Source organism: Trichosurus vulpecula, chromosome 9 (genome assembly GCF_011100635.1).
Source record: "Trichosurus vulpecula isolate mTriVul1 chromosome 9, mTriVul1.pri, whole genome shotgun sequence".
NCBI classification, from domain to species: Eukaryota; Metazoa; Chordata; class Mammalia; order Diprotodontia; family Phalangeridae; genus Trichosurus; species Trichosurus vulpecula.
This window is the reverse complement of record NC_050581.1, coordinates 129,327,411-129,352,813: the sequence shown is the minus strand read 5'-3', so window position 1 is coordinate 129,352,813 and position 25,403 is coordinate 129,327,411. Positions and strand designations below refer to the sequence as shown.

The following is a 25,403-nucleotide window of genomic DNA, read 5'->3' as shown; positions in this document are numbered from 1 at the left end:
CATTTCCCCCATCTTTAAAAAAAAAATCCTCACTTGATCCAACTATCCCTTCCAGCAATAATCCTGTATCTTTCCTCTCTTTCATGACTGAACTCTGAGAAAGCCATCTATAATGTTCACCCATATTGGCCAAAACAACCCTGTTTTACCTTTCCAGTCCCATTATACTTTATTGCTCTCCATATACTCTGGGATACAGCAATGCTAGCCTTCTTGTTGTTCTTTATACATGACACTTTACTTCCCAATGTAATGCTTTTTCATTGGTTCCCCCATTCCTGGAATTTTCTTCCTCCTCATCTTTGCCTCCTTCTTTCTTAGTTTCCTTCAAGACTCAGCTCAAATTCCACCTCCTGCTGAGGGGTTTCTTGCTCTCCTTCATTGCTAGTGCATTCCTTCTGAGATTACCTCCCATTAATACTGTGTGTATCTTTTATTACATAGTTGTTTGTATATCTCCTCCCCCATTAGAATTTGAGATCCTTGAGGGCAAAGACCCTGCTTTTGCTTTTTCTTGTAACCCCAGGGCCTGGAACATAACAAGCATTTAATAAATGTTAGCTGTCTGAGAATGGTTCACCACACCACATGAAGAGCCACTGAACGTACTTGATATAGCCTAGTAAGGAGAAGACAGTGGGGTATATAATAACTCTATTCAAGTCTTTAAAGGGCTTTCATGGAGGAAGAACTAGATTTATTCTCTCTGGCTCCAGAGGGCAGAACTAAGAGCAATGAATGCAAGTTTGACATGCAGTATTGACAAATGTAGTATTTGTGTAATGAAGGGCCTCCTACTTACTAAAGCTATACAAAAATGAAATAGGCTGCATCTGTTCGTGATAAATGACAACTCATTTGAGTCCTTGAAGTGAAGTCCAGGTAACTACTTGCCGAAGATGCTGTAAAAGGGACTTTGGGCCAAGTGTGGGTAAAACTAAATGACACCCATGGGAAGTACCAATAGGCTGGCTGCAAGGTGACATTTTTTTGCCATCTCAACAGTGATCTATTACCAAGGGTTACAATCAAAGGAGGGAGTACTCATGCTGATGAAATCACAGCTCCTAGACATACTGAAATAAGAACAAAAAATGATGGCAACCGAACTGAACATTTAAAACATCCTGATAGTGATACCTTGAGCTAAACAGTGATGTTGCTATTAGCTCCCGCACAAGCATAATTTCTATTGAATTATTCTGAGAATCAAAATAAACAATACTCAATTACAAATACCAACAATGGCTCTTGATATAAGCCTGGGACCTGGAAGTGTGAGGGACAGTGTAACAGAGCTAAATGTGTAGCTGTATTGCCCAGTACCCATTTCTAATGGGATTATCATGTCAAATCAAATGTCATCTAGTCTATACTCATTTATGAAACATGGCAAATTTGCTTTACATCTTAGGAGACTGTAGGTAGTTTGGTCCCAAACTGTCATCCAGGAGGTGGATCATGGTGTGCAGGACTGATGCCACTTTCCATGACTCACTGTCTTCAGGGTATTGATCTCTGAAAGCCACTAGACTTTGTTCCACTCCAGTAAGAATCTTCTGGACCACACTACCATTTAGCCATTGATGAATCACCTGAAAATTTAAAAAAAAAAATCACACTTGTTTAAAATGAGATTTGTCTATGTTATTTGAGCTTCTTTGGTCTTTTGGCGAACTCAGTGGTAATGACAAGAGGTTCTAAGTTCGTAGAAAAATTAACTTTGAGAGGCAACAAGGTAGAGTGAATGGCATGCCAGACTTGGAGTCAAAAACACCTGGTTTCAAAGCCAATTTCTGACATTTATTGGTCAGAATACCCTGGGCAAGTCACTTTACTTCATCTTAGCCTCAGTCTTATCATCTATAAAAGGAGGATAAAAATATCTGTAGTACTTACCTCACAGGATTATTGTGATGATCAAGTGAGATAACATTCATAAAGAAAACTTTAGTGTCATATGAATATCAGTTATTATTATTATTTAGTTAGTCAACAATTATTTGTTAAATGCTTACTCAGTAATAGGCATAATGCTAAAGACTGAGGGATACAAAGAAAAGCAAAAATAGTCCCTTCCTTCAAACAGTTTTATAAAATCTCATTATATAGTACTATATCACCAATGTGATACACATAGCAACTGCTATGAATATGCAGGCATATTTCCAGGTTTGAACTGCAAAATATTACACACTCTCTTCCTCAAGAATGAAACCAAGACATTTATTCAAACACCAGAAAGCCAAATCCACCATAGTAACAAAGAAGTCTACATACATTACCAATGCAGGGAGGACTGCCATCCCCAAGCCTTCCCTCTGTCAGTCTTCCCCACAAATATGCTCCCTTAGGCAAAATGCCCATCTTTCACTCATGCTAGCTGTTCAGCCTCTCTCTGCCTGCTCTCTTTCCCAGCTCTGCCTCACTCTCTCTCAGCTTCTTCTTCGGCAAGCTCCTCCCACTACAGGCTGCATGTGACTCTGGTTCATGTGACTCAGGCTTCCATGTTCACTCAGGCTCAAAGTAGGTCACATAGGCTTATCAATGGATGGGAAAGATCTTCCCATTCCCATTAACATCATAAGTACATGTTAGATAAAGTATGAAGCTAGGCTCATCTATCATATATAGATATATTTCTCTATATGCTTAGATTTTAGCATATGTAAAATAGCATCAACAATTTTTTATTGAGGACATACTATGTGTTTCATCTTGGGCATCTGGAGGGGAAATGCATGATGAGAATTTTTTGAACCAAACTAGTGATTTCTTTGGTATCAGGAACTTTCCATGAGCAATCTTTAACTGCCAACACAACTTAACACCTGCTCTGCAACTTAGTCTTAGAGTTGCCTGGGGCACTTAAAACTTAAGAGATTTGTCCATGGTTACAGAGTCAGTAGGTGTATAGACTGGACTTAAAGCCAAGTGTCCATCTACTGCATCATGCTGCTTCTAAAATGTGCATTGAATTATTTTAAATATTGTCCATGTAAACACGAAACCCTTCAGCCCAAGACCTACCACTATGCTTCCCCATGGCATGATAGGGATGCTATGTTCTGAAAGGATAAATCCATGGAATTCAAGCATGACCCACAAAGCCTGAATAGCTGGAGTTCAAAGACTAGCCAAGTTTAGTTCATAGAGGTTAATTATAAGAATGATTGCTACCAGATCATGAATTGGGGCCATTACAATTTGTAAGCTACCTACTAAGTTGTATAGAGATTTCAACTTTCACTGGTACAACAAAATTGCTGATCTTTCTGCAGAATTAAATATGAGTTTGGATTAACTGGGCAACACAACATTGAGTTCCTGTGGTTTGTTCTACTGAATAGATAATGATACTTTAAAAGGTATGAAACCTCAGTGGTTCACTCTTAGCAAACTAAATCTATCTAGGGTATAAATTGAAAATCTTCACCCTGTCTTCTGTATACGAAATTCATAGAATTGTGAATTAACAATGGGTTAAATAATATTGGTATTTAACCAAAAGCAAATGCATTAGTCTTACCAAAAAAAAAACCTCTTGCTTTAGCAAAATCTATAAATTTTCAATGCTTTCTCAAGGAAATATATTTAACCTCCCACATCCCCCAGCAAAGGGAAAGGGAAGGGAAGAGAATAAACATTTATATAGTGCCTACTATATGCCAGGCACTTTGTGAAGTGCTTTTTATAAATATCTTATTTGATCCTCCCAGCAAACTCTTCAAGGTAGTTTCTATTAGTATCTCCAGTTTACTGTTGAGGAAACTGAGGTTAATAAAGGTTTCAATGACTTCTATAGAGTCACATACGTAGCAGGCATCTGAAGATAGGTTTGAATTCAGGTCTTCCTGACTCTAAGTCCATGCTCTATTCAATGCACCAGCATGCATCTCTGAAAGTGACAACTGAGAAACAACAACTGAAAAAGTTAATGTTTGAAACATACCTAAAGGGAAAAAGTATAATCCAGAAAGAATGACCCTGCTCTGTAAAATAATACCTGTTTGTAGATTTGGAGCCAGCTGACTGAGTGGACAAGATAGTCTTTGACTTCTGACCACCAGATGTTACAGTTTCCATGATTATAGCTGTTTTCAATTTCAGCTTCTGATGTGTTGGACAAGGCTGAACATACAAACTGTTCCAGTGAACTGTCTGTGGGAATCTGGCAATGACACAAGAAATGTTTAGAAGAGGAGCTTTTTTTCCCTTCTAAATGACACTGTTTTATAAATAACACCTCACTTGTGTAAAATCAAAACTCTACAAATAACTGGTTAGTGAAGGTAAAAGCACCAGGGGTCAGGTATTTTACTGATTCCTCCTGATTGTTTACATTGTAGTGAATTATTTAAATGGCTGTTTCAAGAAAACAAAAGGAAAATGCTCTTTCAATTTTTCTCATTATGCCAAAAGGAATAAGATAGAGCTGTTTTACAAGGGCAAGCACATGAAGATGGTGATATTCAAGATACTCATCCATGCCTTGCCTAAAGGAAGAGACTGATTTCTGTTGCTATTTTTGTCCTTGGAAAATAAAGTCTGTCAGCTCACATACGCATTATTTTCTTTCTCTGTTTTGCCAAGATCAAAGAGTAACACAGTCTGAAGAGTTCAAATGTAGATTTGAAGCCAAGAGAATCAATAAACCTCCACCAAACAAATCTTTTTCCTTCCAAAAGGGAACCAAAAAAATTTGACTTCTCTAAGCCTGCATATAACAAGATTATGTTTTTGTTGTGATTGACCAACTTCTTCTATTACACGGATTAAAGGAAAGAGTTCTACATTCACCTTTAATTCAACTCATTTCAACAAATATTAAGAGATGACTTTACAATGTATTGACCTAAGCCAGAAAACACAAAGCTGAAAAAGGTCACCATCTCTGCCCTTAAGGAACTTTATTGGAAGGATACAGAATGAAAATAATAATTATTATAATTATGATACAAATTTTTAAATTATTGTCTCTGATGAAGAGATGGTTCTTCTCCTTAGCAAGGTCAACCCTTCTCCACATACCATTAATCACATCTCCCTTGGTCTTCTCCAGCAGATTGCTCCCCAAGTAATCCCCTCTAATCTTCAACCTTTATCTACTGGTTCCTCTCCTACTGCCTTTAGAAATTCCCAATTCTCTTCTATCCTTAAAAAAACCTTTCCTAGCCCTTACCATCTCCTCTAGCTATCATCCCATATCTCTTTTCTTTTTTCTCAGACAATCTCCTAGAAAAGAGTGCCTCCACTTCCTCTCCCTTCATTCCTCTCCAACATAACCGCCCAACTCAAACTTCTTGCTCCAAAGTAACCAGTGATCTCTTAATTGCCATCTATCACTTCTACCAGATGGTCTATTCTCAATCTTCATCTTCTTAACCTTTATGAAGCATTTGACACTGTTTAATATCCTTTCCTCTTGAATATTATCACTTATGTGGGTTTTCATGTTACTGCCCTCACTTGATTTTTCTCCTACCCATCAGTTCCTTCTCTTTCTCCCTTGCTTGATGATGATCTCATATCATATATCGTTCATTGTGAATATGTCTTCTTCTCTTCTTACTGAACACTCTCTCATTTCATAATGTTATCAGCTCCCACAGGTATAAATTATCATATTTATGCAAATGGAACCCAAATTTATATACTCAACATTAGTTTCTGCTGGGAGTTTCATTCCCAGCAAATGTGGCTCAGCAACTCATTACTAGACATTTTTAAATGAATGTCCCATAGGCAACTCCAACTTAACATGTCCAACAGAGAAGTCTTAAATGTTTACTTTGTATATACATATGTGTGTGTGTGTGTGTGTGTGTGTGTGTACACACACACATACACTTAATGTCTCCTTTGATATAATGTAAGCTCCTTAAGGGCAGGGACTGTTTCAATTTTGTCCTTGTATCCCCAGCACTCCTAGCACAGTGCCTGGAATATTAAATATACTTGATGACTGCGTGCTGCTTGACTGACGTGTAATTAATCAGAATGATGTGAAGGCAATGAAGTAGAATTAATGAGAGTTTCAAGAAGGGAGGAATCACCTCCATGAAAGACAGGGTACAGAGGGAGGATCAATGAAGACTTCATGTAAGAGGTGGCCCCTATGCTGAGCCTCGATGTCAGAGAGAAATTTTACTAGACAGAGGTGAGGGATGAAGAATGTCATTCCACACACAGGGAATGGATGGCTTGTACAAAGGTCCAGAGGTGGAAAAGGGCAGGATGAGACAAAGCACAACAAAAGTTATCCTATCTGACTATAGTGTAGAGATACACAGAGAAGAGTATAACAAAAAAGGCTTTAACAGGAGGTGGCTGGGTGGAGCCAAGATGGCAGCTGGAAAGCAGGAACTTGCTTAAGCTCTCCCCCAGGTCCCTCCAAACACCTGTAAAAAAAATGGCTCTGGACAAATTCTAGAACTGCAGAAACCATGAAATAGCAGAGGAAAGCAAGGTTCCAGCCCAGGAAAGCCTGAATGGTAGCTGGGAAGGGTCTATCACACAGTGCTGGGAATGGAGCACAGCCCAGCATGGGCCGCGCCAGGACCAGCCAGACCAAGAGCCAGGCGGAACAGGCAGTAGGGCCCCAAATCATTGAGCTGTGGCAGTTACCAGACTTCTCAACCCACAAACACCAAAGACAACAGAGAAGGTTAGTGGAAAAACTGCTAGATCAGAGTGAATGGAGTGCTCAGTCGGCCCTAGTGCCGGGGCACAGAGGTGGTGCAGCTGTAGGGCTGATTCCAGAGCTGCAGTTGCTGTTGTTTCCAGCCCCAGGCCCACCATGTGAGAGAAATTAAGGGGCAGATCAGAGCGGGTGTGAAGAGCCTGCTTGGATCTGGGTCGCGGTCCAGGCTGGCGGTTCTTGGGGGAGGAGGAGCACTGGTGTAGCAGAGTTTGCTGTGTAGAAGTAGCTCTGAAAACAGCAGCACAAGGCCCCTAAAGCTTGGGACAAATAGTCTCTACTCTACAAGCAGTCATACCCTGACAAAAAGCTCAAGGGTCAAGTAGTTGACTGGGAACATGAACAGGCAGCAAAAATGCTCTCAGATTCAGACTCAGACTTTGGAATCTTTTTTTGGTGACAAAGAAGATCAAAACATACAGCCAGAAGAAGTCAACAAAATCAAAAAGCCTACATCAAAAGCTTCCAAGAAAAATATGAATTGGTCTCAGACCATGGAAGAGCTCAGAAAGGATCTGGAAAAGCAAGTAAGAGAAGTAGAGGAAAAACTGGGAAGAGAGATGAGAGTGATGTGAGAAAACCATGAAAAAAACAAGTCAATGACTTGCTAAAGGAGACCCAAAAAAATGCTGAAGAAAATAACACCTTAAAAATAGACTAACTCAAATGGCAAAAGAGCTCCAAAAAGCTAATGAGGAGAAGAATGCCTTGAAAGGCAGAATTAGCCAAATGGAAAAGGAGGTCCAAAAGACCACTGAAGAAAAAATTAGATTGGAGCAAATGGAAGCTAGTGACTTTATGAGAAATCAAGATATTGTAAAACAAAACCAAAGGAATGAAAAAATGGAAGACGATGGGAAATATCTCATTGGAAAAACCACTGACCTGGAAAATAGATTCAGGAGGGATAATTTTAAAATTATTGGACTACCTGAAAGTCATGATCAAAAAAAAGAGCATAGACATCATCTTTCAAGAAATTATCAAGGAAAACTGCCCTGATAGTCTAGAAACAGAGGGTAAAATAGAAATTGAAAGAATCTACTGTTCACCATTTGAAGGAGATCCCGAAAAGAAAACTCCTAGAAATATTGTCTCCAAATTCCAGAGTTTCCAGGTCAAGGATAAAATATTGCAAGCAGCCAGAAAGAAACAATTTGAATATGTGGAAACACAATCAGGATAACACAAGATCTAGCAGCTTCTACATTAAGGGATCAAAGAGCTTAGAATATGATATTCCAGAGGTCAAAGGAGCTAGGATCAAAACCAAGAATCACCTACATAGCAAAACTGAGTATAATGCTCCAAGGCAAAATATGGATTTTCAATAAAATAGAGGACTTTCAAGTTTTCTCAGTGAAAAAACCAGAGTTGAAGAGAAAATCTGACTTTCAAAAACAAGAATCAAGAGAAGCATGAAAAGGTAAAGAAAGAGAAATCATAAGGGACTTACTAAAGTGGAACTGTTTTGCTTACATTCCTACATGGAAAGATGATATGTGTAATTCATGAGACCTTTCTTAGTATTAGGGTAGTTGAAGAGAACATACATATATAGATACAGAGAGCACAGGGTAAGTTTAATATGAAGGGAGGATATCTAAAAAATAAAATAAAATTAAGGGAAGAGAGAGGAATATATTGAGAGAGGGAGAAAGGGAGAGATAGAATGGGGTAAATTATCTCACATAAAAGTGCCAAGAAAAAGCATCTCATTGGAAGGGAATGGGGGCAGGTGAGGGGGAATGAGTGAATTGACTTGAGGAGGGAATAACATACACACTCAATTGGGTATCTTACCCCACATGAAAGTAGGGGGAAGGGGATAAAAAAGGGGGGATGATAGAAGGGAGGGCAGATAGGGGAAGAAGTAATCAAAAACAAACAGTTTTGAAAAGGGACAAGGTCAAGGGAGAAAACTGAATAAAGGGGGACAGGATAGGTTGGAGGAAAATATGGTTAGTCTTTCACAACATGACTATTTACAGGAATGTTTTGCATAATGATACATGTGTGGCCTATGTTGAATTGCTTGCCTTCTTAGGGAGAGTGAGTGGGGAGGGAAGAGGGGAGAGAATTTAGAACTCAAAGTTTTAAAAGCAAATGCTCAAAAAAAAAAGTTGTTTTGGCAGGCAACTGGGAAATAAGATATACAGGCAATGGGGCATAGAAATCTATCTTGTCCTACAAGAAAGTAAGGGGAAAAAGGATGGGGGGAGGAGGAGAGGGGTGACAGAAGGAAGGGCTGATAGGGGAACAGGGCAATCAGAATATATGGCATCTTGGAGTGAGGGTAGGGTAGAAATGGGGAGAAAATTTGTAACTCAAAATCTTGAGGATAGCAATGCTGAAAACTAAAAAATATTAAATAATAAAGTATGGAATTCAAAAAAAAAAGCAGGATGCTCTCAGAAAAACCTGGAAAGACTTATATGAACTGATGCAAAATGAAATGAGCAGAATCAGCAGAACAGTGTACACAGTAACAGCAATAATGCACAATGATCAGCTGCAAATGACTTAGCTATTCTCAGCAATGCAATGATCTAAAACAATTCCTAAGGTCTTAATCTGAAAAATGCTATCCATCTCCAGGGAAAGAACTGATGGAATGATTGCAATTCACAGCATACTTTTTTAACTTTCTTTATTTTTTGGATTATTGGGATTTTTTGGGTCTGTGTTTTCTTTCACATGACTAACATGGAAATATGTTTTACATGACTGCACATATATAACCTATATCAAATTGCTTGCCTTTTCAATGAATGGGGAGGTGAAGGAGGGAGGGAAAGAATTTGGAACTCAAAGTTTTAAGAAACAAATGTTGGAAAATGTTTTTACATGTAATGGGGGGGATAAAATATTAAATAAAAAGAACAACAAAGTGCTGAGGTGGAAAAAAAAAGGCTTTAACAGTAGGTATAACAGATTACGCAAAGACTTAGAACTATAGATTTAGGGTAGGACAAGACCCTAGGAATTATCTGGCCCAAATCTTTCATTTTACAGGGAGGAAATTGAGGCCAGAAGCAGTCAGAATGTTGAATACAATCCGACAGCCTTTTCCTAACTCCCCACTTCATTCTAGCCACTGTGCTAGGTGTTGGGACAATAAAGATAGAATAAACAGTCTCTGCCCTCAAGGAGCTCATATTCTATTACAGAAATGTCATACACACAGACCACAATACTCCCAAATGTGGCTTAAACTAGATTAAAATATAGTTCTTATCTGATTCAAATGTATTGATATATTAGTTTAAAAAAAAGAAATGCATACACATAAGCGGTTTTCTAAGTCAATACAAGGTCAGCAGGGATCCTGATATATGTCTTTGTTAGCCCTTGTTTCTATTTGAGCTGGGTACCCCTGTTTTATCAGGCGGAGGAAGGATATGACATATTTACAAGTAAGAATAAAATAAGGAATTTTGAGAAGGAAGAGAGCACTAATAATTGGGGAAAGGGGTGGGAAAGGAATCAAAGAACGCTTCCCAGAGAAGATGGCACTTGAATTAAATCTTAAAAGAGAGACAAAGAGGAGGGGATCCCATGCTCAAGAAATGGCTTTTGTGAATGCAAGGAGGTAGAAGATACAGCAAAATTAGGGGAAAGCTGGTAGTCCATCAATGTTGGCTTTGTCTACTAGAATGTCTACATAAAGGGGATTAGTATGAAATCAGGTTCGAACAGTAGGTGGGAGCCAGATTGTGGAGGGCCGAAGATGCCAGGCTAATGAGTCCCACAGGCAATAGGCGGCCGGTAATACTTTTTGAACACAAGACCAACAGTCTCATCCAAGGTCACACGCTAGTGACAAAACAAGATCAGGTTTGAAAAGTAGCTCCCTTTCCACTGTCCTGTCCTGTCTGTATTTTATGTAACTGACAATGGTGATTACCCAAAAACATGAAAATTCATTTTTCTTCACAATGTGTAATGGTGTGAGCACTCTATTTGGGTTGAAACTGTCAGAAAGTTAGCTGCTCATTGAATGTACAGATTTTTCAGTGCTCCCCGAAAAAGAACGTCTCTGCCCTGCCCATCACCCCAGGCATATAATTTGATCATGAGCTCAGAGACAACACCATACACCCCCTCCTGCCCCTAAGCAGGCACCATCTGGACAAAAGGTATTAAATATTTTAAAATGTATAGGAATCAAAAAATTTAGAGTCGAAAGGGATCTGGAAGACTACAGAGCTCAGTCTTTTAATCTGATACAGGTAAGTGGTACAGTGGATAGAGCACCATAGATAGAGTCAGGAGATCTCAGTTCAAATCCTGCCTCAGATATATTTACCAGCTGTGTGACCCTGGGTAAGTCACTTAACCCTGTTTGCCTTAGTTTCCTCATCTATAAAAATAAGCTGGAGAAGGAAACAGCAAACTACTTCAGTATCTTTGCCAAGAAAACCCCAAATGGGGTCACGAAGAGCTGGACACAAGTGAAATGACTAAACAACAAAAGTTATCATGGCTATCGTTGTTATACAGAAGGAAACTGAAGTTAAATAAAATTGCACCAGATGTCCACATCCACGTCATAGGAGGGGGAAGGGACATAAGAATCCATCTAGTTCAACCCTTCGTTTTACAGACGAGGAAACTGAGGCTCACGGAAGGTAAATGACTTGCCCAAAGTCACCCAGGTGGTATCAGAAGTGAGATTTGAACCCAGGTCCTCTACTTCTAGAATCAATGAAAATATTGTCAATGATGTATTTTACGCCTTAACTGAACAAAGTGAGTTTTGTGCTTGCATCTACCAGGCAGATCTTACACGATCTTAACATCTGTAGGGACGATATTGTTTCAGAACAAGATTCTTTAAGGCTGTGTTTTGTCCTACAGAGCCATTTTTTTAAAATAAACAAACAAAATAATCTTATATTCTCTGCACCCTTTAGGCAACTATGGGACCGCGAAGATGTGGTCTACTGTAGAAAATCACTTGTGAAAGCCTGCTTGTTCCTTTCACTTCTTTTCAGCTCTAAATGATCTATATTAATTTTTTTCCCCAGGGGAAAAGGTGAGGAAGTTGACAGGTAAAAAGATAGACATCTTTTAAATATAGTATAGCAGTCTGCAATTTTTGTTGGTAACTCTATGATCAAAACGAATCGGATCTTTCTTTTACCAAAGTTTTGTAATTTAGCAAATTTAAGATTTATTTCATATTACTCTACCATGGGCTTATGATTTCCCTACCCCAAAATGACTGTTTTCGCAGTACTACTATTCATGCACTGTTCATTCCTGCCAAACTATTCTATTCTTTTTTGTTCCTGTAACTCGTCATTCCATTTCCCTTCTCCATGCAGTGTGTCCCATCCTCCATATTTGGAAGGCACTCTCTCTCTCACCTCAACTCAGAAGCCTTAGCTTCCTTCATGACTTGTTTCCACCTGAGCGTCCCCTCCAATAGGAAGTCTTCACTGATGGCCTCAGTAATTAATGTTCTCCCCTTCCTCAAATCATCTTAACTTTGATTAACTAATTACATGCTATATCCCTTATAAAATGTAAACACCATCAGGGCAAGGCTTCCTTTTGCTCTGTGTCTTTGTGGCCGTAGTCCTTAGTACAATTCCTTGAACATAGTTAAAGTGAATTGAATCATCAATGGCTTTGCTTCCCAAAATTCTACTACCATGTGAAGGAAGTTCTTCCTTCTTCCAGGTACTTCTAAGAAGCAGCAAGCAGTAACTGAATTCAGGCGATTGGCCCAAAGCGGGAACACAGAGATTCCTTGAATAGAGGAATGGAATGAGGTACCTAGGATGTAATCACTTTCAGCATGAATTATTTTGACTTGGGAAAAATCACTTAACCTCTCTGGGCCTCAGTTCTCTCATTTGTAAAATTTCTGGGTTAGAATTGATGATCTAAAGCAGGCCTGCACAACCTGTGGCCTGCCAAAGGATTTCAGGCAGCCCTGGAAAAATGTAGAGAAAAACATCCTCTACATTTTTCCTTGGGGCACCAGAAATCCTTCGACATGCCCTCAGGGCCCTCGCAGCCTGCAGGCAGCGGATTGTGCGGGTGTGATCTAAAAATTCCCTCCAATTATGGTTCTATTAAATCTATGTGATTATAAAAGAGTACTCGATTTAGAGTCATAGGACCTGGGTTCAAATCCTGACTCTGGCGTTTACTAGCTGTGTAGCTTGGGCAAGTTCCTTACTATCTTCAGGACTTAATTTCCCTCATCTGTAAAATGGGGGCGGGGTTGTACTAGGTGATCTCCAAAGTTCCTTCTAGCTCTAAACTATGATCCTATTATCTCTATATATCTAAGATAAGCTAGGTCTTACTTAGATACCTGAATTTTATCTACCAGATCTCTTCTTACAGGCTAACTCCTCCTTATACATCCAGTCTGTTTCCCTCAAGTTTGACACCTTTTTTCTTTTATAATCCAAGAGGCAAAAGAAAAAATATTCCCAATAACAGATCCTGGACTCTGATTTTAATGATATTCTAAGAAAAGTTACCTAATGCCGTAAAGATACTAGACAAAGAATTTCAGCTATAGGCAAAATCCGACTATAATTACGTTAACTACTATTTCTATTGTAAGGTTTACAAAACACTTTTTATATCTCATTTGATCCCCACTTCAGCATGGTTAGGCATGTAACATTACTTGTCTCATTTTACGGATAAGGAAACCAAGACTCAGAAAGAATAAATGATTTGTTCATGGTCACACAAGTAGTAAAAGTCAGAGGCAAGGACTGACACTCAAATCTTTCTGATTCTAAGACCAATAACCTCTGTGATCCATCACATGGACTTTCATCTGGGCTGCATCTTACATTGGACCTGAATGGGTTGATATTTAATATTATTCCAAGAGCAGTTTCTTAATATTTTTGACATATCGTTCTATAATGCTTTAGTACTGGACTACTGCCTTTGCATGTAAAACTTGCTACAAAGGACACCGTGCATAAAAAAAGAAAATAAAAGCAAAAGCTGTTTTTCCTTTATTTTCTTTTTAAGCGAAAGTTTCATCATCCAGGAATCATTATTTTAAGCACCTACAGAAAATGTCACTGCTGTTGTATAGTTCTATGGTGACTTTTACAAAGTAATTAAGGGATGAGGGATCAATGAACATCTATACCTCATTTAACTCGCCAGTGTAATTCAGCATCTTCTCAACACGAAGGTCATCGAAGCCATATTTGGATGTCAAATCAGATTTCAGCTTCAAAGGGTTCCACAACACATTTCTTAGTGACAAGTTGTATCCAGTTCCTATTTAAAAACATACACATGAGCATAGTCTAGTCTTAAAATGTTTATCCTGCCCATCCTGTCCTTATAAGCTGACAGAACTAAAAGTATCCAGAAATAACACCAGCCTCTTCATGGAAAAAGTACACAAAGAAGTGTGGATGGAAGGGCAGCAAGAAGTAGAATATCCAAGTGGAAATAAATGTAAATTCACAATAGCAGATAAATCCTTCAGTAATTATGGAAATTTGGGGGGGGTGGGGATGGGATGGATTTGTCAGAGACATTTTAGAAGTGACACAATGGGTTGAAAATCAGACATGATTCAACTAGACTGGATGAGATAACCAACTAAGTTGATTTGGGGCTGGTAGTCTATTGAAAATCAGAATATTAGTTTTTAATAAACACATAAGTAGAAAAGGTATGAATCAAGGTAAGGTGGCACGGAGCAGCTAGGTGGTCAAGTGGAGATGGAGTACCAGGCCTGGAATCAGAAAGACTCATCTTCCTGAGTTCAAATCCAACTTCAGATATTTACTAGCTCTATAACCCTGGGCAAGTCACTTAACTTTGTTTGCCTCAGTTCCTTATCCATAAAATGAGCTGGAAAAAGAAGTGTCAAACCACTCCAGTATTGCCAGAAAACGCCAAATGAGTTCACGAAGAGTTAGACACGACTGAAACAACTGAACAACCACGGCAATATGTAATGTAATATGGAAGAGTTAAAAAATGAAAATATTCAAACATCAAGAAAATGGTGAGCAAACAACCCAAAGAGGAAAACAGAATGACGGACAGCTCTAGTACTCCAGACAAACTACAATCTCTTATGGTATATGAAGTAGCCCTTTACTCAGAAAGAAAAGGAATATATTCTCCTTGGAGAAAACCTCTGATATTATCTGTAAGTGTCTGTTCAATTCACATGAGTTATATAATTTTTTTTGGATATAATCTCTTTTGGATTCACCCACTCTTAGAATTTCAAGGGATCTTGGAAGTCATATAGTCCAATCTTAAACCAATGTAAAAAAATTTCCTCTATATTGTCTGCCAAATGACTTATCTACTCTGCTTGAATATTTTCATTGATAGAAAAGTACCTCTTGTTGATTGATAGTGAAGGCACCTCTTCTACTCCTGGATAACTGTAATAACTACATTTCCTCCTCTACTTGCCTATAACTTCTATCCCTAGTCCTAGTTTTCCCTTTGGAGTAACACAGAGTATTTTTCTTCACAACCATCCTTTAAGCATTGACGAGAGATAACATGACTCCTTTGAGGAAGTCCTCTTCTACAGGTTATAAATATTGGTTTATTTTTTACTTTTACCAAAGGCTACTAAAAGAGAACTCAAAGTTGAATCAGGAAATCAGGGTTTAAATTCTTGTTCTGCCTCTAACTGTGATACTTTGGACAAGTAATTTGACTTTTTGGGCACCTCAATTTCCTTTTTTTTTTTGGAAAGTGAAAAAAAATCAAACCAAATGATTTCAAAGGTTCCTTACAGTGCTAACATTCCATGGTTCTGCAAAAATCTAAAAATTTCCCAGAATTTTTTTTAAAAAATTCTTATTCAAGTATCCTTTTTCATTCTCCATAAATATATGCCATAATTCTTTCTCCAGTTCACAATCTCTTATTGAAAGCAAAATGGATATGGACCTATTGGGGACCTAAATGAAGTCATATTAAGAAGGTAATACATGCAAATTTTATAATCCCGCCTCTCCATTTTATTTTTGTTAGGAATCCATGAGGACTTTATGATGGGAGAGAACTTTAAGTACATTATCTTTAAGAACCACAAAATAAGACAGAAGTGGTGCATTGTATGTCAAAATTGGCAAGAAAGTGACATGGAGAAGCATGGGTTACTTGCAAATTTTATGCCCAATGACAGTTTTTGAAGGGTTACTTGTTTGTTACCTTTGCACAGTTACTGTAGCTGCAAGAAGACCCAAGCTGATACTGTACTAGACACTCAAAGAATAACGTAAAAGTCTAAATTTAATAACTCCTTTATCTCTTATCATCATCCCCTGCCTCTTGTTCCCTTCCCAGCTCACCCCAATCGTTCAGGAGAGCAGAATAGTAAGAGAGCATAATTGTCACAGGAATGGCAAAAGCAACAGACCACCCAGTGAGTAGAAAAGGAAGCTTCAGGACAGTTAAGTCGAAACCATATGAAGAGGTGACAGCAGAGGCTTCAAAAGAAAGTGGGCCCTGGGGAAGTCACCCCATCAGAGAAAATCTAAAAGCTTTTCATCTCTCTGTGCTATAGAATAAAAGTTCATGTTAGGAGTACTGGCCTCAGCAGCAGACCACAACGGCTATAGGGATGGCTTTAATCAGAACACTGGTTTATATAGGGACAGATCTGGAGCTAGAAAATCAAAAGAGATGCTGTCAAGCCCCTTCTTTGCCAAAAGCCTCAGCCTTCTAATAATAATATTAACAACAACAACAACACAGATAAAACTCTTTACAAAGCTCTCTCCTCGCAACTACCCCCTTGTGACCTTGGGCGAGTATCTTTCTTCACTCATAATATTCATTCCCCAAGTTCATGCTCGCTTTATGTAAAATTCTAGTAGGGGTAAATTAAATGATAGAAATAAGAGTTGGGGAGTGGGTGAGAGTAGAATAAATTCCATAAAGATTGTAAGTTCTTAATCTGGAATCCATATACTTTTTAAATATTATGATAATTGCATTTGAATGTAATTGGTTTCCTTTGTAATTATATGTATTTTCCTTTATGCGTTTAAAAATATTATTCTGAGAAAGGTCCATAAGCTTCCCCAAATTGCCAAAGGAATTCATGACACAAAGAAGTTTAGGAATTCCTGATCTATATGATGAGGTCCTCTGGATACTCCTGTTTATATATGACATTTTACCAATTGCCTCGAGCACCAAAACAACTGTGGAGTCTCCTAAATGAGATCCATGATTATTTTAAAGAGTTTGGTCTAACTATCCACACTGGAAATAACAAATGAAGGAAAACTGTCCATGTATGTACTCTAACAGGGAAGTTGTATGGACAATTAGTACATCTTAGATAGACACTATGCATGAAAAATGAACCAAGTCTGGAATTTTATATTTCATCTTTAACGGCAAAATTGAGCTATAACCCCAGGGACAACTCGCTTAATGTCATTAAGTGTTTCTACAAAAACACATAAAGCGAAACAGCATTTCAGGGATCAGTTAGCTCCAGAATAATGATAATAATAACAACATTAACATGGAACTTTAAGGTTTGCAAAGTGTTTTATACATGCTCCCTCATTTGATCCTCACAACAATCATGTGAGGCAGGTTCTATTATTATCTCCACATTAGAGATTAGGAAATTTAGGCTGAGAGAGGTGGAATGATTTGTTCAGGATCACGTAGCTAGTAAGTATATGAGGCAGGATTAGTACTCTAGGCTTTCTGATTCCAAATCCAACAGTCTTTGCTAAATAGGAGTGATTTTCCTGGGGAGCCAAAATTTAAACTATCAAAGCTGTAAGTGTATAACCACACAAATTTGAATTCAAAATATGGAGTTGGCCAAGATGGCGGCTGGTAAGCACGGACTAGAGTGAGCTCCGTACCCGAGTCCCTCCAAAAACCTATAAAAATGGCTCTGAACCAATTCTAGAACGGCAGAACCCACAGAACAGCAGAGGGAAGCAGGGCTCCAGCCCAGGACAGCCTGGATGGTCTCTGGGTGAGGTCTATTCCACACGGAGCTGGGAGCTGGGAACGGAGTGGAGCAGAGCCCAGCCTGAGCAGCGTGAACCATCCAGAACAGAAGCTGGGCGGAGGGGGCCCTAGCGCCCTGAATATGTGAGCTGCGGCAGTTACCAGACCCCTCGACCCACAAACACCAAAGACTGCGGAGAAGGTTAGTGGGAAAAGCTGCGGGAGTGGAAGGAGTTCCTGGTTCGGCTTCCAGCCCCGGGGGCAGCGGAGGTGGGGCAGCTACAGCTGTTGTTACTTCCAGCTCCAGGCCCACCTGGTGGGAGGAATTAAGTGGAGGATCAGAGCAGGAGTGCAACAGCCTGCTGAAGATCTAAGCCCAGTCTGGACTGGGGGTCCTTGGGGAAGGAGGAGTGTGGCTCTGACAGAGCTGGCACCTCCCCCCCAAACATAGAACATAGAACTCGTTAGTCTACAAGCAGTCATACCCCACTGAAAAACTCAAGGGTCAAGTTAGTTGGTTGGGAATATGGCCAGGCAGCGAAAACGTGCCCAGATTCAGTCTCAGACTTTGGATTCTTTCTTTGGTGACAAAGAAGACCAAAACATACAGCCTAAAGAAGACAACAAAGTCATAGAGCCTACAACAAAAGCCTCCAAGAAAAACATGAACTGGCCCCAGGCCATAGAAGAACTCAAAAAGGATTTGGAAAAGCAAGTTAGAGAAGTAGAGGAAAAATTGGGAAGAGAAATGAGAAGGATGCAAGAAAACCATGAAAAACAAGTCAATGACTTGCTAAAGGAGACCCAAAAAAATACTGAAAAATACACTGAAGAAAACAACACCTTAAAAACAGACTAACTCAAATGGCAAAAGAGCTCCAAAAAGCCAATGAGGAGAAGAATGCCTTGAAAGGCAGAATTAGCCAAATGGAAAAGGAGGTCCAAAAGACCACTGAAGAAAATACTACTTTAAAAATTAGACTGGAGCAAGTGGAAGCTAGTGACTTTATGAGAAATCAGGATATTATAAAACAGAACCAAAGGAATGAAAAAATGGAAGACAATGTGAAATATCTCCTTGGAAAAACCACTGACCTGGAAAATAGATCCAGGAGAGAGAATTTAAAAATTATTGGACTACCTGAAAGCCATGATCAAAAAAAGAGCCTAGATACCATCTTTCACGAAATTATCAAGGAGAACTGCCCTGATATTCTAGAGCCACAGGGCAAAATAGAAATTGAAAGAATCCATCGATCACCTCCTCAAATAGATCCCAAAAAGAAATTTCCTAGGAATATTGTTGCCAAATTCCAGAGCTCCCAGATCAAGGAGAAAATACTGCAAGCAGCCAGAAAGAAACAATTTGAGTATTGTGGAAACCCAATCAGAATAACCCAAGATCTGGCAGCTTCTACATTAAGAGATCGAAGGGCTTGGAATGCGATATTCCGGAGGTCAATGGAGCTAGGATTAAAACCTAGAATCACCTACCCAGCAAAACTGAGTATCATGTTCCAAGGCAAAATATGGATTTTCAATAAAATAGAGGACTTTCAAGCTTTCTCCGTGAAAAGACCAGAACTGAATAGAAAATTTGACTTTCAAACACAAGAATCAAGAGAAGCATGAAAAGGTAATCAAGAAACGGAAATTGCAAGGGACTTACTAAAGTTGAACTGTTTTGTTTACATTCCTACATGGAAAGATGATGTGTATGATTCATGAGACCTCAGTATTAGGGTAGTTGAAGGGAATATGCATATATATATATATATATGTATATATATATATATATATATGTTTATGTATATATATAAGTGAATGTGTATGTATGTATATATGTGTATATGCATGTATGTGTATGTATGTGTATATATATATGTGTGTTTATATATATATATGTAAAAGAGAGAGAGCAGACACAGGGTGAGTTGAAGATGAAGGGAAGATATCTAAAAAAAAAATAAAATGAAATTAAGGGATGAGAGAGCAACATACTGAGAGAGGGAGATAGGGAGAGATAGAATGGGGTGGATTATCTCGCATAAAGGTGGCAAGAGGAAGCAGTTCTATGGGAGGAGGGGAGAGGGCAGGTGAGGGGGGAATGAGTGAACCTTGCTCTCATCAGATTTGGCCTGAGGGGGAATACCATACATACTCAGTTGGGTATCTTACCCCACAGGAAAGAAGAGGGAGGAAGATAAATAAAAAATAAAAGGGGGGGGATGATGGAGGGGAGGGCAGATGGGGGTGGAGGTAATCAAAACAAACACTTTGGAAAGGGGACAGGGTCAAGGGAGAAAATTCAATAAAGCGGGATGGGCTGGGAAGGAGCAAAATGTAGTTAGCCTTTCACAACATGAGTATTGTGGAAGGGTTATACATAATAATACATGTGTGGCCTAGGTTGAATTGCTCGGCTTCTTGGGGAGGGTGGGTGGGAAGGGAAGAGGGGAGAGAATTTGGAACTCAAAGTTTTAAAATCAGATGTTCAAAAACAAAAAAACTTTTTGTATGCAACTAAAAAATAAGATACACAGGCAATGGGGCGTAGAAATTTATCTTGCCCTACAAGAAAGGAAGGGAAAAGGGGATGAGATGGGAGGGGGGTGATAGAGGGGAGGGCTGACTGGGGAACAGGGCAACCAGAATATAAGCCATCTTGGAGTCGGGGGGAGGGTAGAAATGGGGAGAAAATTTGTAATTCAAACTGTTGTGAAAATCAATGCTGAAAACCAAATATGTTAAATAAATAAATTTAAATTAAATTAAATTTAAAAAAATATGGAGTTAGGGCCACAGGGCTAAGCAGAATGGAGATGGAGCACAGCTGGCTCGGATTTGGAAGTGCTGGCCTGAAGACTGAAGGAAGGTGGAGACTGGAACCAGAGCTGTGACCTACCATGTTAAGGGAAGTTTGAGAAAAGAAGAAGCTGCTGAATTAGGGGTGATAATTTTAGAAGATTTGGTTCATAGGTCACCCTTTCCTATGGATGACACCCTACCAACACTGTCAGTGTGAACAGAGGCCTATATGAGCAAAGGCAAAGGCAAGCACCTCAGTATAGCATAGAGTTGGAAGGCATAGAGCAGGACAGAAGGCAACTTCACAACGATCAAGAAGAGAAGGGACCATGCTAGGCATGTTCATGGCATTCAGCTTCCTGTCAGGATGCATCAAGGGTGTTTAAAACTTTGTTAGTAGGGTACTCTATCTGGTGAAATCAATGTACACTTCTCGGATCAGACTAGATCTTCCAAACCTCTCTCATCTTTGAGTTTTCATGACAGCTCCCTCTTTTGGTTCTCCTTCAGCCAATGTGACACATAATCTCCTTTACTGGACCATCATCCACGTCATATCCACTCACTATAAGTATATCCTAAGATTTTGTCCAGGCTCACTTCTTTTCTCTCTATACTCTTATTAGACTATCTCATGAGCTCTCATGGATTCAGTCATAATCTTGATACACGATGACTCCCTATCTCTCTTGAGCTCCATGCCCTACTGAGCTTCAGCTGCGTACATCACAAATTGCCTATTGGACATTTCAAACTGAATTCCCTATAGGCATCTTAAACTAAACATGACCTAAAAAAGCCCACTATCTTTATCATTGAGCCTACCTTTTCCAGCTCTCCCTAGGACACCAACACCCTTCTAATCACTCAGGTTTCCAACCTTGGTATCATGCTCCATTCCTCACTCTCCATCAACTATATATCCAACCAGTAGCCAAATCTTATTATTACTAGCCACAGCATCTCTTACATATGTCCATTTCCCTTCACTCTCATTGCTACCACCCTAGTTCAGGTCCTAATCACTTCTCATTTACACTATTGCAATAGCCTTCTAATTGATCTCCCTCCCTCCAGCTTCTCCCCACTTCAATCCATTTTCCATACTGCCACGGAAGTGATTTTCTGAAAGTTCAGGTCTGCCCAGTCACACCCCACTCAATAATTTTCATGATTCTCTATCACATCTAGGATTAAATATGAATTTTTCTGTCTGTCATTTAAAGTTCTTCACAATGTGATCTTTTCCTACCCTTCCAGTTGTCTTACAAATTACTTCCTTCTACACATTCTTTAGTGCAGCCATAATGGTCCTCTTGGCACTTTCCACACATGGCCCTCCATTTCCCATCTCCATGCTTTGCTCCTACTGTCTCTCTTGCCTGGAATGTTCTCCCACAATATCTTCACCCCTTGGAGTCTCTAGCATCTGTCAGGAGTAAGCCCTTAAGGAGGCCTTTCCTTCCCTTCCATCTCTTCTGGCAGATTGCTAGTATCCTCTCAACCAGTAACTTTACATCCATTGGGTATGTTCCTGCATATATATCTTCATGTGTACATGTTGTTTCCCTCCTTAGCATGTAAGCTCTTTGAAGGAAAAGACCATTTTGCTTTGGACTTTGTGTCCCCAACATTCAATACAGTGCCTGGAACATAATAAGCACACAATAAATGTTTGTAGGTTGATTTATTGATGATAGAGGGGGGGATAATTTCTACTAGTCTTTTGATATAACTTCTCCTCTACTGTGAGGTCTTCCCACCCTTTTTATTTGATTATAAAGCAAAAAAAAAAAATTGGTTTACAACTTTCTCAGTGGCAAGCAATCATCTGATTTGCATACTGGATGAAAGGCCAATATAGCAAGATTTTAAAATTATGGTAGAGTTGGGTTGCTATAATGTCTTAACAATGTCATTTTACGATGGCACTGGTTGGGACAATACTATGTAATATGTGCCTGTATACAAATAGTTTTATAGACAAGTGCCTGGATAGTTACAAGAAGTACTCTGTAATTGATGTAGCAGAGATCCTTACTTCTTACCAATGCTATCTAACTCACAGCTAGTGGCAATGACATTGCACTTTAGACATAGGTCCCTCAAGTTCTAACAAAGCACTATGGGATATGCATATCAAAAACAAATGTCAAATGAGGTTGCTAAGAGGATTGTGTAAAGTCACCTGCTAAGCACTAGAGCTGCAATGATGAGGAATTTGAGGAAAAAATAGATCATCAGCAGGAAAGATCATAAAATGCCCTTGATAGAGTGTAAGCTAATATATTCAACTGCATGCCATTTAAAATCAAATTAATATACATAACAACATGAAATGATGAAATTGTGAGTGACAAAGACTGAACAAATTAATTACAAATGATATCTCTCCCTGTCTCTCCCTCCCTGAATCTATCCATATCTATATATGTGTGCATGTACACACACACACCCACAAGTATTTATAAGGGTAATGATGGATCTGTGATTTCTTTGTTATAGAGAACTCTTTGGAATGAGGAAACTACCACTACCAACTTAGGTCAGCACTTTCTCTACAATTTAGAGTCTTAGAGAAATTCCTAAAGCATTAAGAGATTAAATGACTTGCCTAAGGTCACACAGTCAATATTTGACAGAGACAGTACTTGAACCCAGGTTTTCTTAGCTCTACTATACAATGTTTCCTTTCAATATATAAGATATATATATGTGAGTATGTGATGTATACACATATACAGATATATGTGTTTGTACATACCACATATATCTACATTAATATATATTCACACATATATAAATATGCTTTATAAATTTTTCCATTCATTTATGTGTCCATGTCTGTGTTTCTCTCCCTTGCTTGTTTTGTGTAGATAGATAGATAACAGATATGTAAAATGAATTTACCCGGAAGCAAGCAATGTGTTACAGCAAAAACTATAGAGAGATCTGGGATAACAAAGACTGAAAAATCCTTTAGAATTGATGGTAAGGAAGTCACTGGTAACATCTGAGAAGGAATTTTTAGGAGGAAAACAGGAAGAAGCTCTAATGTAAGTTCAGAAAATAAATGGCTATGAGAAAGTGGACACGCTACATACACAAAACTTTTGTTAGAAGTTTCAGAGTGAAGGAGACTAGAGATGAGTAAGCAGCTTGGCAGACAAGGCTGCTCCAAGGCAGGTATTTGAGCATTAGAGAGATTTGAGTATGCGTATAGGGAGATGGGTGATAAAAAAAAATACAATGGAGAAAGAGAGAAAGAGATGGGGGGGGGGGAGCGAAAGAGGGAGGGGGGAGGGGGAGAGAGAGGGGGAGAGAGAGAGAGAGAGAGAGAGAGAGAGAGAGAGAGATTGAGGATGTGTACATGAGACATGAGAGAAAGCTATACCAAGGTCTTTGAAGAAAAGGATGTGATGGGATGGTGAGTGAAAATGAAGCACTAACAAACCTGGCCTCTACCGCTTCCTCTACTAACCAAATGTGAGAAGAAGAAAAGGAACGAGGAGGTGAAATTTTGAGGAGTTTTAAAAAAAAAGAGTTGAGTGAGTGACATTCTGGCAGCCTTAAACTTCGGAGCAGAGTAGGAGGCTAGGTCGCCTGCACCAAGGTTTGTGTCTTTTTCCAGGTCCCACAGTTCCTCACTGACAGAGTGAGGTCTAAAGGGCCCACATCTTCTGATTCCTGATCTAGTGATTTTACCACCACACCACAAGACAAAAAAAATCCCAATGTTTCTTTAAACACTAATACAGAATTTTGTTCTCTGAGAAAGAAGCAAAGAAACCCCAAAATAATCCCAAAAGGTTGATAGCCAAAAAAGTGACAAATTGGTTATAGAAATGTATTGCTTAATATCAGGTTAAAAAATATATTTCAATTATTCTTATACCCAGATTAAATGACTATGATGATTGAACCGGTGAGCCCCAAAGGCTCAGAAATAATTTATTCTCTCCCATTAAAATGTTTGGCTCCACTCATTTGGAAGAATATATTCCCCTAAAGACAAGAGAAATTAAAACAACTTTCATTAGTTTGTAGATAAAATTTTTTTGACGTAATCTCATTCTCCTAGTGGTGAGTCATTGGCAACTGAAGTAAAAATGTTCAAAGAAAATAGCTCTATTTAATTACACTCTGAGTTGCAATTATATTTGCAAGTATAAGGTAAATCAATTGGTGTAATTTGGGCAATACACAAATATTCTGGATGCCAAATGGAGGCTAGCCAAATTGAGGTCACTGAGCCTAACCCAATGAGGTATTTTATGTGGCTTTTTTTCACTTTGCGGCTTGGTACTCATGAGAAAGACAGTATAGCCATTCCAGCTGTGATTATGCCTCATGTCAAGAGTCAGCAACAGGAAATTAACCAATGACAGTCATGACTGGCCTGTTCTTTTATAGGCCTCACACTGCAAAAATCTCTGCTGTTGGGCAAAAAATTCCTAACTAATGACTTAGAATATATGAGTTGGTAGGTCAAAAGGACACAGAGGAGTCAATGAAGAGGGTAGTGAGACAAGTTATTTTTAGTGTAAAGAAAATTTATCAGGATATTTGGGAGGTTTTATAGTTTACAAAACACAAACATTATTTCATGTGCAAATACTTCGTAAACAACATAAGGCCAAATAAATATGTTGTTTGTTAAGACTGAAACAGCTAAAATGAGGTTTTAGGCTTTTTCTACAGATTTCTTGGGGGTGGGGTGGTATGTAGCAAGATGACATAGTGACTACAGTACTAGATAGAATGAGGATGATGGCTTCAAAGCCCACCTCGCACTAGATATAGAATCCTGGGCAAGTTATTTAACCTGAATGTTCTTTAAACACCTTCCTAGGACTCAGCTACTACATAGTTGCCTATGGTGATGGTAAGAAATCTTCACACCAACAAAATCACAGATTACTCATTTTCACAT

General features: G+C 38.9%; 1 protein-coding gene across 1 annotated transcript in view; it reads right to left on the bottom strand.

Moving 5' to 3' along the window:
- Positions 1-25,403, bottom strand: part of ABCA13 (ATP binding cassette subfamily A member 13) — a 519,839-nt gene that overhangs the window by 410,037 nt on the left and 84,399 nt on the right. The window contains exons 8-10 of the mRNA XM_036739641.1: positions 13,839-13,972; positions 4,007-4,171; positions 1,408-1,595 (exon numbers count right to left, since the gene is read on the bottom strand). Coding sequence (XP_036595536.1) covers positions 1,408-1,595; positions 4,007-4,171; positions 13,839-13,972 — 487 coding nt within the window. The remainder of the gene's footprint in view (positions 1-1,407; positions 1,596-4,006; positions 4,172-13,838; positions 13,973-25,403) is intronic.